Raw genomic sequence first — 14,912 nt, 5'->3', positions numbered from 1 at the left:
AACTCATTTATTAATAGATAAGTTACAGAGTAAAAGATAACTATGAAGAAAATGCTTTTCAAAGCCCTTTAGAATTATATCTTCACCTTATCAAACAAGTTCTTGTATTCTAAATTCTCTGTGGTCATCTCAAAGGTCTCTACTGGGTCTTACAAAAGGCAAGTCTATGAAGTGCCTTCAGGAAAACAGCTTGTGGACCAGGCTGTGATTGACAGAATAACGTGGGCTACTTGGACAAGGTAAATGATTCACACATCTACACCTGTTAAAACATTTGTCACTTCCAGGAGAAGCACCTACTGTTTACAAGCATATTTCATCCCTTCATTCAGTCAGATATTTTCTTTTAATGCACCTATCTACTCTGGCAACAGATCAGGTAAGTACAGTACAGCAAAAGAAAGCACATAGCAGGTGCCCTGAGTAGAACATGAGCTATTTGACCGGTGAGGGTATCTGATAAAAACTAATCTCTCTAATGTGTGCCTTTCTGTTCGTTGTGTATCACAGAATCACAGAATGTTAGGGATTGGAAGGGACCTCGAAAGATCATCTAGTCCAATCTCCCTGCCGGGGCAGGATTGCCTAGACCATATCACACAGGAACGCGTCCAGGTGGGTTTTGAATGTCTCCAGAGAAGGAGACTCCACAACCTCTCTGGGCAGCCTGTTCCAGTGTTCGGTCACCCTCACCGTAAAGAAGTTTTTCCTCATATTTAAGTGGAACCTCCTGTGTTCCAGCTTGCACCCATTGCCCCTTGTCCTGTCAAGGGATGTCACTGAGAAGAGCCTGGCTCCATCCTCATGACACTTGCCCTTTACATATTTATAAACATTAATGAGGTCACCCCTCGGTCTCCTCTTCTCCAAGCTAAAGAGACCCAGCTCCCTCAGCCTCTCCTCATAAGGGAGATGTTCCACTCCCTTAACCATCTTCGTGGCTCTGCGCTGGACTCTCTCTAGCAGTTGCCTGTCCTTCTTGAACTGAGGGGCCCAGAACTGGACACAATACTCCAGATGCGGCCTCACCAGGGCAGAGTAGAGGGGGGAGGAGAACCTCTCTCGACCTGCTGACCACACCCCTTCTAATACACCCCAGGATGCCATTGGCCTTCTTGGCCACAAGGGCACACTGCTGGCTCATGGTCATCCTGTTGTCCACTAGGACCCCCAGGTCCCTTTCCCCTACGCTGCTCTCCAACAGGTCTGTCCCCAACTTGTACTGGTACATGGGGTTGTTCTTGCCCAGATGCAGGACTCTACACTTGCCCTTGTTATATTTCATTAAATTTCTCCCCGCCCAACTCTCAGCCTGTCCAGGTCCCTCTGAATGGCTGCACAGCCTTCCGTTGTGTCAGCCACTCCTCCCAGTTTATGTGTCATCAGCGAACTTGCTGACAGCGCACTCTAATCCCTCATCCAAGTCATTAATGAATATATTGAATAGAACTGGTCCCAGTACCGACCCTTGAGGGACTCCCGCTAGACACAGACCTCCAACTGGACTCTGTCCCATTGACCACCACTCTCTGGCTTCTTTCCTTTCAGCCATTCACAATCCACCTCACTACCCAATCATCCAGACCACACTTCCCCAGTTTAGCTGCGAGGATGGCTGTGGGAGACCGTGTCAAACGCTTTACTGAAATCGAGATAGACCACATCCACAGCTTTACCATCATCTATCCACGGGGTAACATCCTCATAAAAGGCTATCAAGTTGGTTGAGCATGACTTCCCGTTGGTGAAGCCATGCTGAGTGCCCCTAATGATCCCCCTATCCTTGATGTGCCTAGAGACAGCACCAAGGACAAGTTGTTCCATCACCTTTCCGGGGATGGAGGTGAGGCTGACCGGTCTATAGTTACCCGGGTCCTCCTTCTTGCCCTTTTTGAAGACTGGAGTGACATTCGCTTTCCTCCAGTCCTCAGGCACCTCTCCCGTTGCCCACGACTTAGCAAAGATAATGGAGAGTGGCCTAGCAATGACTTCCGCCAGCTCCCTCAGCACCCGTGGGTGCATCCCATCAGGGCCCATGGATTTATGGACGTCCAGATTGCTTAATTGGTCCCTGACCCAGCCCTCATCAACCAAGACAGATTCCTCCTCTATCCTGACTTCTTCTGAGGCCTCAGGGGTCCGGGGCTCCTCAGGACAGCCTCCAACAGTATAGACAGAGGCAAGAAGGCATTCAGAAACTCCGCCTTCTTTTTATCCTCTGTCTCCAGGACCCCCACCTCATTCATCAGTGGGCCTACATTGCCTCTAGTGTTGGCTTTACCTGCAATGTATTTGAAGAAGCCCTTTCTGTTGTCCTTGACCTCTCTTGCAAGGTTTAATTCCAAGGAGGCCTTAGCTTTCCTAGTTGCCTCCCTACATCCTCTGACAACAGACTTATATTCCTCCCAAGTGGCCAGGCCCCTCCTTCCATGATCTGTACACCCTCTTCTTCCACTTGAGTTTGCCCAGCAGTTCCCTGTTTAACCATGCAGGTCTCCTGGAACCCTTCCTTGACTTCCTACTTGTTGGGATGCTCTGATCTTGAGCTCGGAAGAAGCAGTCCTTGAATGCTAACCAACTATCTTGGGCCCCCTTACCTTCTAGTACCCTGTCCCATGGGATTTCCCCTAGCAATTGCTTGAAAAGGCCAAAGTTGGCCCTCCTGAAGTTCAGGGTTGTGATTCTGCTAGCTATTCTGTTCCTGCCACATGAGATCCTGAACTCTACCATCTCATGGTCGCTACAACCAAGGCTGCCCTCAACCTTCACCTCTTCAACCAGGCCCTCCTTGTTAGTGAGGATAAGATCCAGCAGCGCTCCTCTCCTAGTTGGCTCATATATATACTGCACTATTTGCTTCAAAATAGCAATTTGGGGATAAGAGTACAGGGAAAATAAATACATATCAAAACATGAAAAGACAATACAAGACTGTGATAATTCAAGTTTTATTTACAGTATTACAGTAATGGTATCTGTCTATTAAAGTTTCTATTAATATTTGCATATTAAAAGGCATACAGAAGTACTTTTAAATACCTCAGTTATTATATTTAATTCAAAGTAGACTTAGAAATTACGTGAAGAATGATACGATATTTTATTTTTATTTCACATTTAAACAATTTATTTTATATTCTGTGCAAATCTATTTTCCTGTGGCTTATTTCAGGCTCCTTTGCCTGCTTTCAGTTATTGTCCTCTGATTGGCACCCTCAGACAAAAATTCAGAATAAATACTTGAAAATTTTCCACATATGAACCACTTTAAACAATAGTAATCCTGACTATGTTGCTGCAAGACGTGACTAAAACTACAAGCTTTTCAGAGGGCTCTGAAAAACTCATCTTGCTAGCTTTCTGTTTTTTTGCTTGGGTAATCCATTTTTGTCACCTTTTTGATATGAAAACAAGAAAACTGTTTTCTGACCCAGCTCAGTATGTCTGAAGTAAATAATTCCTTTTTGAATGTAGTATACTGTGCTCTGACTTGGGGGAAAGAATCACAGAAATATTCCCAAATCATTCACCTATTAACAAATGATAAAGTGCTTGTTTCTGTGCATTCTCGGAAGTGTGCATGTATGTTGTAAGCAGAACTGAATAAAAAGCAACTTTTCATAAGGCTTTGCAAAGGAAATTTTCTATGTCTGTCTGTTTTGCAATCTTAAGATAATTATGTTTTCTGTTTAGAACAATTTCGCTCTCTCTCTGATTATAACGAAGAATCTTCACTGGACTCAAGGAAACTTTTCATCTAATTGATATGAAAATGTTACAGAATGAACAAAACATAGTTATAATGAGAATATACATATTTTTATTTTCCAAAAGCTGAAACATTCATCTAATGCTTATGCTATGACATTCTATTTTTAATTGTCCTTTCTTTTTTAATTTTTTTGGCAAATGCCTCACTGGACAATATTAGTACTGTTGATTTCACCTCTGCTTCTTAGTGTTGTCATGGGCCACATTATTTTGGGAATTATATGCCTGAATCAGTTTCAGAAGCAATTATGGAACAATATAAAAATTAATTACAGAGTAAAACCTATATGAGATGTGTATGTGTAAGAATAAAATGTAAAAATTACATTTTTGTAAAACCAGTTACAATATGAGAGCTGCTTAGTATTTCCCTACCCTATTGCTGTCGTTCTCAAAAGAATCTCCTGCTCTTCTGTTTCAGTGTCCTAGGGGATGAAGTGATTGGAATCTGGTCCAGGCATGCTGAAAAAGCTGATGTGAACTGTGCCTGTGTCTCTCACTCGGGAATCAATCTTGTAACAGGCGATGATTTTGGCATGGTCAAACTGTTTGACTTTCCGTGTCCTGAAAAATTTGTAAGAACTTGTTTTTGCATTGTTACAAGTACTGTCGATATTATGGTCTTGTATTGTTTCTCTAGAAGGCGTATGATGGAAATATTTCCTTCTTTAAATTTGTAGCTTTTTTATGCATCTGTGTAACTTTAGCTCTGTCGTCTCATAAGCACACTTCCCCTCAAAGTTTTCCTGCCATTTTGTGCAATAGCTCTTGCCGTAAGCACTTGTAGGTGTTAATATTGTCTGCCAGTCTGCACTAGCATAGTACCTTCATACTGAAAAATCTCAAAGCCCTTAGTTATATCTATCGACATCTCCGATCTCCACTTGACAGTTGAGGAAGACAGCTGGTAATTTTAGTCCCATCTGTATATTTCCATGGATGAAGGGTTTACAGATTTTTTGCTAAAACTAGCACTATTAATTTTCAGGATTTGAGACTGCACAGTGTAAACTGCTTGCACACTTACACTGAAAGTATTTTTTTCAGCGTTAGGAATTTTACACAAAAGTTAGAGGTTAATCATGTGGCAAGATATATTTCATTTTATTGTGTTAGCTTGAGCATTGTTCCCAATTTGCAGATGCTGTCTCATTTGGTGACAATTTAATCTGCGTTGCAGCTCAATAGTAGTTCTCCTTCAGGAGATCGTTCACATTTGAAAACCTGTATAACATTCTGAATGATATAAATACATGATGCAATAAAAAGGTAGATAAAAACATGCATACCTTGTTTGATTTAGGAGGACACAGAGTATTTAGACTCTCTCATTTTATTGTTGGATTTTTTTTTCAGGCAAAACACAAACGATTTTTAGGTCACTCTGCCCACTTGACTAATATTCGATTTACAAGTGGAGATAGATATGTGGTCAGTGCTGGAGGGGATGACTGCAGGTATGTATCCTTTCCATTGTTCTCAGAAAAATACACAGCAGTGGACAGGGGCAGTCCATAACAGTATAAAGTTCAAGTTCAGAGTCTTCGAAGACTCTTTATCTGTGTGCTTGCTTTTCTGTTTGTATATAAAGAAATGGATATTTGCAACAAAATAAATAGCCCAGACGTTAATATGAACAGTTAAGATTAAAAAAAATAAAATATGTTTACATCAGTATTGAGAGCATCATATTTTTAACTGAAACATTTCTTTTGACTGTATTAGCCATTTCTTTGAACAATATTATACTCTTTTATATCTCATATTTAATATCTTTTTGAAAACACAGCTTGTTTGTTTGGAGATGTGTGCATATGCCGCATTGAGAAAGACAAGGAGACTTGCAAAGAGGACACTGCATGAAGTACCAGGCATGAAATACCCGGGATTGCAATGTGACGTTCTACTGTGCCCTGCATGCGTAAGAAATGGTGCTGACCCAAGACACAGAGCAATCTGTCTCTGAAAGACAAGTATCTAGAGTCTGTCAGAAGAATGGGCTGTAACAAATACGCTGAGGCCCTTAGATTTGCTTCAGTATCGGATAATCTGGGTTTGTATTTCACTCACTGCCAGATGCTGAAAATTAAGTACGTGGATGAAAGGAAAAAGTGAATTGTTAATCAATGTACAGTTTCGCAGTAGGATCCTGGGGTTTTAATCAAGAGATGTTATTTCTGACCTAGTGCTGTACATTGATCTGTTTTCAGCATGAATGTTTCTCCTTTAAGTTTTGGGGTCTGAATATAATTGAAAAAAGAGTATTTCTTATTTTATTACTGAAAGAAACCATATATTAACTCTTAAATATATATATATAGTATTTTATTAAATGTTTAATTATTATAATGGAAATGATATTTCTATGACTGGTCAAAAGGAAACATCATCTGGTGAAGCAGAAAATAAGAGAGCTGGTTCCTTAGGACTTAAATATTTCTGTATTTAGAAGCCTGGGTCACAGTCATGTCTGGTGAAAGCCATTAGATATGCATGATCTTCATGGCTAATTTAGTGTTTTTGTTGCACTTAAACATTAAATTAGTTCTGTGAGCAAAAATAGATTTGCTCACTTTGCGAGTGCCTTGCCCACAACCTAAAAGTCTAACTCCAATTTTTGCCTTGTGAATAAAAGTATCCTCAGTGGAAGAGAGATTATTGCTGTGTTACTTGACTGGGCTGTTAGCCTCTATGCTGGAAATGTGGACTAGGGTGAGCATTTTATAGTCGATAATGCTTGGGATGTCACCAGTTGCAAAAATAGAATTTCATAGCAATATGAATTGATTTTATTTTCTCAGCATCATTGGGGGGATTCAGAGAGAACAGAAACTTTCCAAACATTATATTTTGTACATGTGAACTTTTTAACAGAGTTCGGACTAGCTGGGAGTGTTCTCTACTCAGATTTCTCTCCCGATTGTAAAAAATGTCCAATCATATGCTTCTTTAAATGGACCTGCTGTCACCTCTAGCGTAAGTGCATTTATTCTATCCTGCAACATTAACTGAGACTCTTAAGCTGAAAAAACATTTCAGTGGTAATGAAAACCTGATCAGTGCTATGTTTTGGGTACAAGTGAGGAAGATTTCATCAGCTGTTTGTCTAAATCATATCATAGAGATGCATTACAGACTGAACCTGGTTTTTAATCAGTGCAGTTAATTTTCATGCAACATAGAAGGGAATAGAAGTCACTGATTATCACCACTACTCTCATAATGACATTCTGCTGTGAACATAAAGCTCTTTTTCTCTAAGCCAGCATTGCTTTAACAATGGCACTTGTTCAGGTCAGTCAGTAGGCTTTGATATTATTCACCTCTTGCATTCTCTTACGCCAGATAAAAGTAAAAAAGAAACAACTTCATCTCTTCATGTAAGCATCTTGTGTGTGTGGAGGTTGTAGAGGGAATGGGAGGGCCTGCATATGGAAGAGAAGGGGGAGAAAAGTTAATGAGCCAGACTTCAGTGCTCTCTCCTAGGTCCAAAAATGCTTGTTATGTGCTATGCAAAGCTAGTGACCCCAGCGGTCTTAGATAATATTTGTTATAGCTTGATATATAAAATATATTTATATTAAAGAAGCTGATGAACTAAACAATTATCGGGTTTCTCGGCATGATGGTTCTTAGCAAAGTCTTGCCAGTCGTGAAGCTGCTATTCTACAGGAGCAAAACTCTGTGGATTTGGTCATGAGTGTACAGGGAGATCTTGCCAGTAACGGTTTTGACTTCAGGGGAATTGCATATGAGAACTGAGATTAGACCTGATCTGTGTCATAATCTTGTTGCCTGCCTGCCTCTTTTATATGAAAAATAGTATCTGGCATTTAAATCTTATCTATGCCAGAGAAATCAGTTGCAGTATGCTCTTCTATAGCTGTGATTCTATCCCTTATTAAATACATCTGTGCAGGGCTTCTTGACTTGAAGTAAGATTTCTCCTGCCTCTATTTTAAAGTTGCCTTTCATCAGTTCAAGTTGGATGGCTGTTAAGAGCTCCCTCATGGTCTGTCCCACTCCGACTGCCAGATCAAAGTCCAAATTTTTCTGCCTCTTTCAGTTTTCCCCTCAAAATCCTAGGCTCAGTGTCTCCCAGCCTCGTGATCTTCTGTAGGCCCTCACCGAACGAAGGAGCTATGTGGACTATCAAGACGTGTTGATCCGAGGATCCCCGTCACTGGTCATGTCCTCCTCTTCTCCCACCCCCTTCATTAACGCTGTGCCTCTCCACTGATAATTTGTCCATTGGTGCTTATGCCCTGAGGAATCTCAAATGCCACGCCAGCGGTGGAGTACCAGTGATAAGCTGACGGGCAAACTGCAGCAGGGCTGCCCTCGGCAGTGCAAGGCCGATAGCTGCAGCGTGAAAGGGAAGTCTGAGCCTCCAGAGCTCCCTGCTTCCTCATGCTCTTCCAAACCTCACTGCTGCTGTAAAGGGCTGGGATGGGAGCTGGAAGCAGAGGAGCTCTTTAAAAACAAAACTACCAGACTTGTTCCTCCTATTGCAGCCAGCACTGGCAAACCGCTCAGTGGTTTGCCAGGTAAAATGGGGTCAGCCAGCTGGGAGTGGTCATGAATGTTGAGGAGTGAGTAGAACCTCAGTTGCAGCTTTCTTCCTGAGGAAAAATTTGGAGCGTATTTTGTAGGACAAGCTATGATTCTCTGCTGAAGAGAACAGCTGGCTGTAAGCATGCTTAAAGATTGGCAGCTTTGTGGGGTTTTTTGGTCTTTGTGATGGTGCTTGTTACTGTGCCTCATTTGCTGTTTACATGAAATGCTACTGTAGTAACTTGCTAATTGTTGCCACCCGAGCTTGAAGCACGTGGATACGGGAACAGATGGCCTGTTTCTGTAGGCAGTGGGAGCTCGTGACCGGTTGCTCAGCAGAAAAGTCAGAGGATGACATAACGCCGTAGGATAGGTCAGGGAAGAAGCTGGAATGTGAAGAGACTAGTGACAGCCTTTTGTTTAGAAGCATCGGAGAGAAGACCTGTGGGCAGGAGGGCTCTGAAGCTGGAGAAAGCCTTTTCTGTGGTTATACAGCACCAAGGAAGGGGAGACAATAGTTCTTTGTAAAATTTGCTCACTCGTAGTGGATGATCTTGTTCTCTAGCTTAATTGTCTTTCTAACTCTGGCTAGCAGCAAACATATGTCTTTGGGATCTTTAAAGTCAGCAATATTTTTTGTAATGAAAGAAATAAACTAGAGAACTGATTCAATAAAAGCAAAATGACATTTCACTTAAAAAAAATAAATGTGCCCTTGAAAGCTATATGAGTGTGCTTAGAAAGAAAGAGAATGACAGAAGGAAAATTCAGCTCCTAGGAGCAAGCAAAAATGAAAAACAAACACATTTAGAACTGAAAATTGCCGTAGTGCAGGAACTGAGGAACACAGCTGAGATTAGGACAGGGAGAACAAATTAGCCAAATGTATTGAATAATTTAGACTTGAAATCTTATTCTTTTTATTCTTAAGGAGGCAGTCATCGTATATGACTTTTATTTTGCTAGGGAAGGTAAGAGATGGTGTAAAACTAGAGATAAAGAAAGCATTTCAGAAAGTTAAGGCTACTTTATCACTTGTTGACAGTTGAAGGAAAGCACTCATTCAGAGTACTTCTGACTTCGCTCAATATCAGGGTTTCAATATTAGCAAGATTCATTTCAGAATAACTCTGAACTTCATACAAGTCGGGTTAATGCTGACCTGGAATTGTACCATCAGAAAACAGACACATTGTGGACAAGTTATCTCCTGATCTGGAAACTGGATCAAAATAAAGAACTTCAATACCAAGCACAGGACTTTGATAGCATCCAGGAGTGAGCTAGGTTAAAACTGTCATCCACTTCTCTCAGCTAAGCCCCCCCCGTTTGACTCACAAGTTTGCCAAGGCAAACAGTGCCCTTCTTTCAGCAAGGCCTGGGCATCTGCCTGTGCAGCCCCTCACCTGCTTTCTGGGTTGCACAGTGCTCAGGTCTCCACGTGCACATGGATTTCACTCTAGACCTGTGCACTGGACTCCCTTACTGGACTTGCTGTGCACGGTGTTGTAATGTGACAAGCAAAGGATCTTGGTTTCAAATACAATTCTTACATGGGCAAGGTGACATGTTTCCCTATTTCATTATCAGTGTCATAGATGTGACAAGCCTTAATCTTTAAAGATTTTTTAAAAATTCTATTACCATAAACTATAGAAAAATGTCATCTTGTCAGTATCTTGGACAAAGTGAATCGCCCTGTAGACTCTACAGAAAGGGAAGTAAGATTGCAAGTCACAAAATAAATTGCCCCATCAGTGACTTTAACATCCCTAGCTGTATTGCATTCGCATACTCTTTTGTTCTCATGGTTTTCTTATGCTTCCTTACAGTGTGCTCTCTTTTCCTACAGTTTATAGCTCCATTCGACTTCTGCTCATGTGGACAGATACATGAGCTTGCCAAAGCCTGCTACGCATTCTCTGTCCAGTCGCTGTGGTGTGGTTAGACCAAGCCCGTTTCCTTGGTTGTCTCCAGCTTCTGCTCTTCAATTAACTTTGACTTCAGACTTAAACTTTGCATATCTCATTTCAGAAAAAAGACTAGTTTTAGGTGTGTGTATAATATGCATAAAAGCCACAATAGGTTTCCTTGCCAAAATCATTCCTAAGTAGCTAAAAATTAGTGGGTGGGTTTGTTGGGGGGTTTTCTCCAGTCTACTTGACGCGAGAACAGGTCACCACTCACCATCCCCTTCTCAGATTACCAACAGCATACCAGTCATAACCCTGATCTATTTTTTTGTTAATGGTTAAATCAGCAATCCTACCAATTCACTTTTTCTCTGGGGAAAAAAAAAAAAGAAAAAAGAAAAAAAAAAGGCATGGAACATGTGTTCTCTTCCCCCCTAGTGTAAAACAAAACAACGAAAAAAAGTGTAAGGTCTGAGCATGGTGACAATAGGCAATTCTCATAATTTCCACTTCTTTTTGAAATTATGGAACATAGGATGGAGGAACCCGTAACAGGAAAGCAGTAAATATAAACCTGGAGAACTAAAAGAAGATGAAGGAAAACAGGGGAAGGAATGCTCATAAATAGGCAAAGGCAGGACCAAAGAACCCACCACACAGGTGGTGGTGGGCGGGGAGTCATACCTGGCAATCATCTTGCTTCATGTGGGCAGTATTCAGTGGTGGCTGTGGAGTGTCAGGATGGGAGAGCAGGAGAGTGCTCAAGGAAAGGCTGCGGGCAACTTTGCTCTGGTTTTGGGAAGATGCAGCTGCTCCCATCCATTGCTCTCTCCACTCCCACACCTACAGGACAACTATTTAGTGCTGAAGTACAGCAGCTAACACAGGTCAGCCACCGTTGCAGCGTACGCATGCTGGTAACAAAGAAAATGCTGTAAATATGAAAATGCTACGTAGTACTGAGAGCTCAGATAAAAGAGTTTAAGGATGTATTTGAAAATGCTACTCCTCTTTCCCACATATTACAACAATCCATGTTTGGTTTAAGCCTCTTCTGATTTATCCATATTTTAGTTTCCTGTGCAACTGGGCTTAAATGCATTCTTTAAACAAAAATATTACGCCAAAGAAATACTATACATTAGAAAACTCTTCATAACCAAGCTGTATCAATTACTGCCTCTTCCATTTCTTTCCTATTCAAGCACTATTCAGCAGTTCTTGGTTCTGTTCCCAGCCATGCACAACATTTAAGGTGACAGACATTAAAACTACGGCCCGTATTTGTTCCATTTAACTCGAGGTGTGATGGAGACAGGTATCTGCTGAGGGCAATTCACATCATACATGAGCTGAATTTTCCTTCGCTGATTCCTTGCCTTAGGCCTCCAAATATAGTAAGTCAGGGAAGGTGAATGTAGCGTAGGCCTGTGAATCCATATGAGTAGAAATAAATTAGTGAAGTTCTTGATTTTATCCCATAATAAACCGGTACAAAAGAAGACAATAATTGACTTAAGGTAAACTTTATATAAAAAAAATCCAAACTCATTACAGGTGCCACTTAACTGAACTGGACTTTCACCTCTAGCAGCTCTTGGTGGGAAACATGAAATCTGTGCACAAATAGCTGGACTGATGCTTCTCCACCCGCGAGAGGACAGTTGAGCTTGGATTTCTCTTCCAAAAGCCAAAACAGGAGTTTCCTGAGTTTCTGTTACGTGTTGTGGGATAACTTCAAGACCCTACAAAGTGATTTTGCCCTTAGTAGTACATATCGTGCTCAGTTTGGGCACAGATGTCATGTGAGCACTTATTTAAAAACAAAAAAAAAAAAAACAAACCAAACCAAGAAACCCCAAACTTTTCTTTTTTTTAAAGATACCCCCAAAATCATTGTCATGTTTATTCCAGTGATGTAAAGAAGTGTCTGATTCACGCCGTTCTACATTCTGAAAAGGAAGCTAGTTGTACCCACTTAACTATTCAGTGGCCACACCATGAGTGCTTTACCACTCTTTGGGAAGATGAATTCTTCTTTCACAGGGGATGAATGCTGCTGTCCCATCACTGTGTGTAAGTGCAGCTTTCAGCAAGCTGGTGCCATCTTCGGCTGGTCTCAGTGGGGCTGAGGCAGGAGCCGAGTGCTTAAGGGAAAAAATGTGGATTATAGAAACCAGGATTGTATTGGTGTGTTCTGAGAAAGGGAGGTAGTGGGTAGTTTTGTTTCAGTCCTCTGTAGGATTATAAGCAGTTGGGGAGGGGAGTTTTTAATGTAATATTCTCCGATTATTCATTCATAAGCTTTTGCCATTACTCTTTTTTCTCCTTTTTTTCTTTTTTCTTTTTCCTCTCTCTTCCCACAGTAGCCCTTAACCCAACTCCCACCTCCCAACCCCCAAATACATATTTTTCCCAATGCAGGGCTGTGAGAGGTCAGGCAGCTTTAACCACAGCTTTACGGTTACTGCGGTGGCTGACAGTACACAGCCCGTACAGAGCAGTGCGTTGCTGAAAAGGAATTTTCTATTAACTTAGTTGCAAAGTCGTGAGACTGGGGAGGAGAGGGGGGGAATCTTTCCATGCCCAGCAGGTAAAAAATCGGGTATTTATTCTTCCCAAGCAGCAAAGCAGTTAAATACCTTTTTCTAGCACATAAAATTTGAATGTGTCATGTTCAGCGATGGAGCTGTAAATGTTCCCCGACTCTGATTTTTTCAAACACCCAGTTGCACCCAGAGCATGCTCTATCCTGTACTCTTTGGGAATTTAATAAATATACTTTCTAAAGAATCTCCAAGCATGATCACAGGCACAAACTGCATGGAAAAAAAAAAATGGTTTTCTGTACTTTTGTGAAATGTTGGTGCTGTTGGGTAGTACTTTCCACATTTCTGGTCTTTTTTTCCTTTACTTGCTACTACTTGACCATTGTGTTGTGTTTTGAGGTGCGAAATAGCTTTTTTTTAAAAGCAGTATCTGGTAATTATAAGCTTCGTTTATGCTTTTTAGTTCAGTTATGGGTACACAGCATATTATATTAAGTAATGGAAAAGCTGCATTACTCATTTGTGAAGAAAATGAATGTGGTTTTAATATAAAGTTTCACATAAGAATACACTGAAGACCACAATGATGTAACAATTAAGTAAATGCATTAGAACCATTCCCTTTAAAAATACATAACGCTTTTAGCTTTGTGGCTTGGTTTAGTCACTTTTTTTTTTTAGCAGAGAAAAATCAGCAGCTTGCCTTGTGCTAAACATTGTACAGTAGGTTATAAAACATCAAAGCTGTCGAGATCCAGCAGTGGAGGTAGTACTAGTTCTCTGCTGCCCTTACAAATTACTAGCTCCTCATCTCACGGAAAACAGCTTCACGGTGGCAGCTGTTTCCGAAAGGGACAGCTAATGAAGGCGTGGGGACAGTCTCTGGACAAATAATGTAATTTGCAGTCTTTATCTGGAAATCCCTTTCAGCATTGCTCCATGCAACACAAGAGCCCATCCCCTCCTCCTCCACTCCTCTGTCAAGTCACCTTAGGAAAATATTTTACTGTAGTTCTTTAAGCTTAAAATCCAGTTGTCTGTTCAGATTTGTTGTGTTTCATTATGGAGTGTGTCAGATAATCCCTCTTGCTTTAACAAAAAAACAAACAAACGAAAAAAAAAGGGTATTTTAAACTAGTCCAAAGGTATGGTCATGTATTACTGTAATAAGGATCATGGTTTTAAGTGTACTCCATTTTGGTTTCCATCATGAACATCTAATCCCTGTAACAATGTTGTATGTTTATTTCAAGTATATATATATATATATATAAAAAAATTAAATGTCAGATTTTTGCATTAATTAAGATTTTTTTAAATTTGAATATGAACTTTGAGTACTTTATTTCACAAAAAAAAATTTAAAAATACTTTCCTGGAGTGTTAAGTTTCAGAGTTCAAGACTATATTTGTCAAATTTAAGTTTAAAATATGTAGCTAACAGTGTTTTCTGATATCGAATGTAAGTATTTGTAAAAATAAATTATTTTGTATATTTTTGTGAAAATGTAGTTCCCCAAAAGATACAAAAGATTTAATAAAAAAGTGCATTTATGTTATGCTCAACACTTTTCATCATTATAATACCACTTCAATATATTTATGGTGCTCACCTCCTGGGATTATTTTTTGCAATGGAACTTTCTCCAATGAGAATTCCCCAGTGTGCCCAGTAGCAAGGGGTACTGGAAGAAAAAGATTCTTCAGAAGGCGATTCAGAGAGGTACTTTCTCTCTTCCTGGCATAAATGGGGACATGGGAAACCATTTCTTTTCAAGTGAAGTGGTATTTAATTCATAGGCTTTTTAAGTGGAGCACAATACCATTGTTCAATTGTTCTTATGAAGCATTTTTGTTCCCTTGTCTTGTTTTTTCCCCCCATTTGAGAAAGTATCAGGGGTGTGATGGCTATCGCGTGGAACAAATGCCCAAAAGACAAAATTTTTACACTCTTTTTTTTTTTCCCTGTGAGTGGGTGAGGAGTTCAGTCACTATCTGCTAGGACAGCGGTGCATCTGTGTGCATTGTACCAAACATCTGCTGAACAAAAAATACTTCTACTATGATCCCCATACAGGAATAAGCTTTCTGAGACCTTCTGACGATCCACTCACTTCTTCAACAC

At 40.5% G+C, this 14,912-nt stretch overlaps 1 protein-coding gene across 2 annotated transcripts in view; it reads left to right on the top strand.

The window, feature by feature from the left end:
* EML5 (EMAP like 5) overlaps positions 1 to 14,022 on the top strand; it is a 124,473-nt gene extending 110,451 nt beyond the window's left edge. The window contains exons 39-43 of one of the 2 annotated variants that reach the window (XR_011047910.1): positions 136 to 239; positions 4,193 to 4,346; positions 5,128 to 5,228; positions 5,561 to 5,824; positions 10,178 to 14,022. Coding sequence is in view for 1 of the 2 variants with exons in the window: in XM_068397597.1 (XP_068253698.1) it covers positions 136 to 239; positions 4,193 to 4,346; positions 5,128 to 5,228; positions 5,561 to 5,597 (396 nt within the window). In the remaining variant the exon portion in view is untranslated. Of the gene's footprint in view, positions 1 to 135; positions 240 to 4,192; positions 4,347 to 5,127; positions 5,229 to 5,560; positions 7,274 to 10,177 lie in introns of those variants that run through there. The other variant, XM_068397597.1, reaches the window with a different exon arrangement.
* Positions 14,023 to 14,912: the final 890 nt, after the last annotated feature.

Source organism: Nyctibius grandis, chromosome 4 (assembly GCF_013368605.1).
Source record: "Nyctibius grandis isolate bNycGra1 chromosome 4, bNycGra1.pri, whole genome shotgun sequence".
Classification (NCBI taxonomy): domain Eukaryota; kingdom Metazoa; phylum Chordata; class Aves; order Nyctibiiformes; family Nyctibiidae; genus Nyctibius; species Nyctibius grandis.
This window is presented reverse-complemented; position numbering and strand designations above follow the sequence as displayed.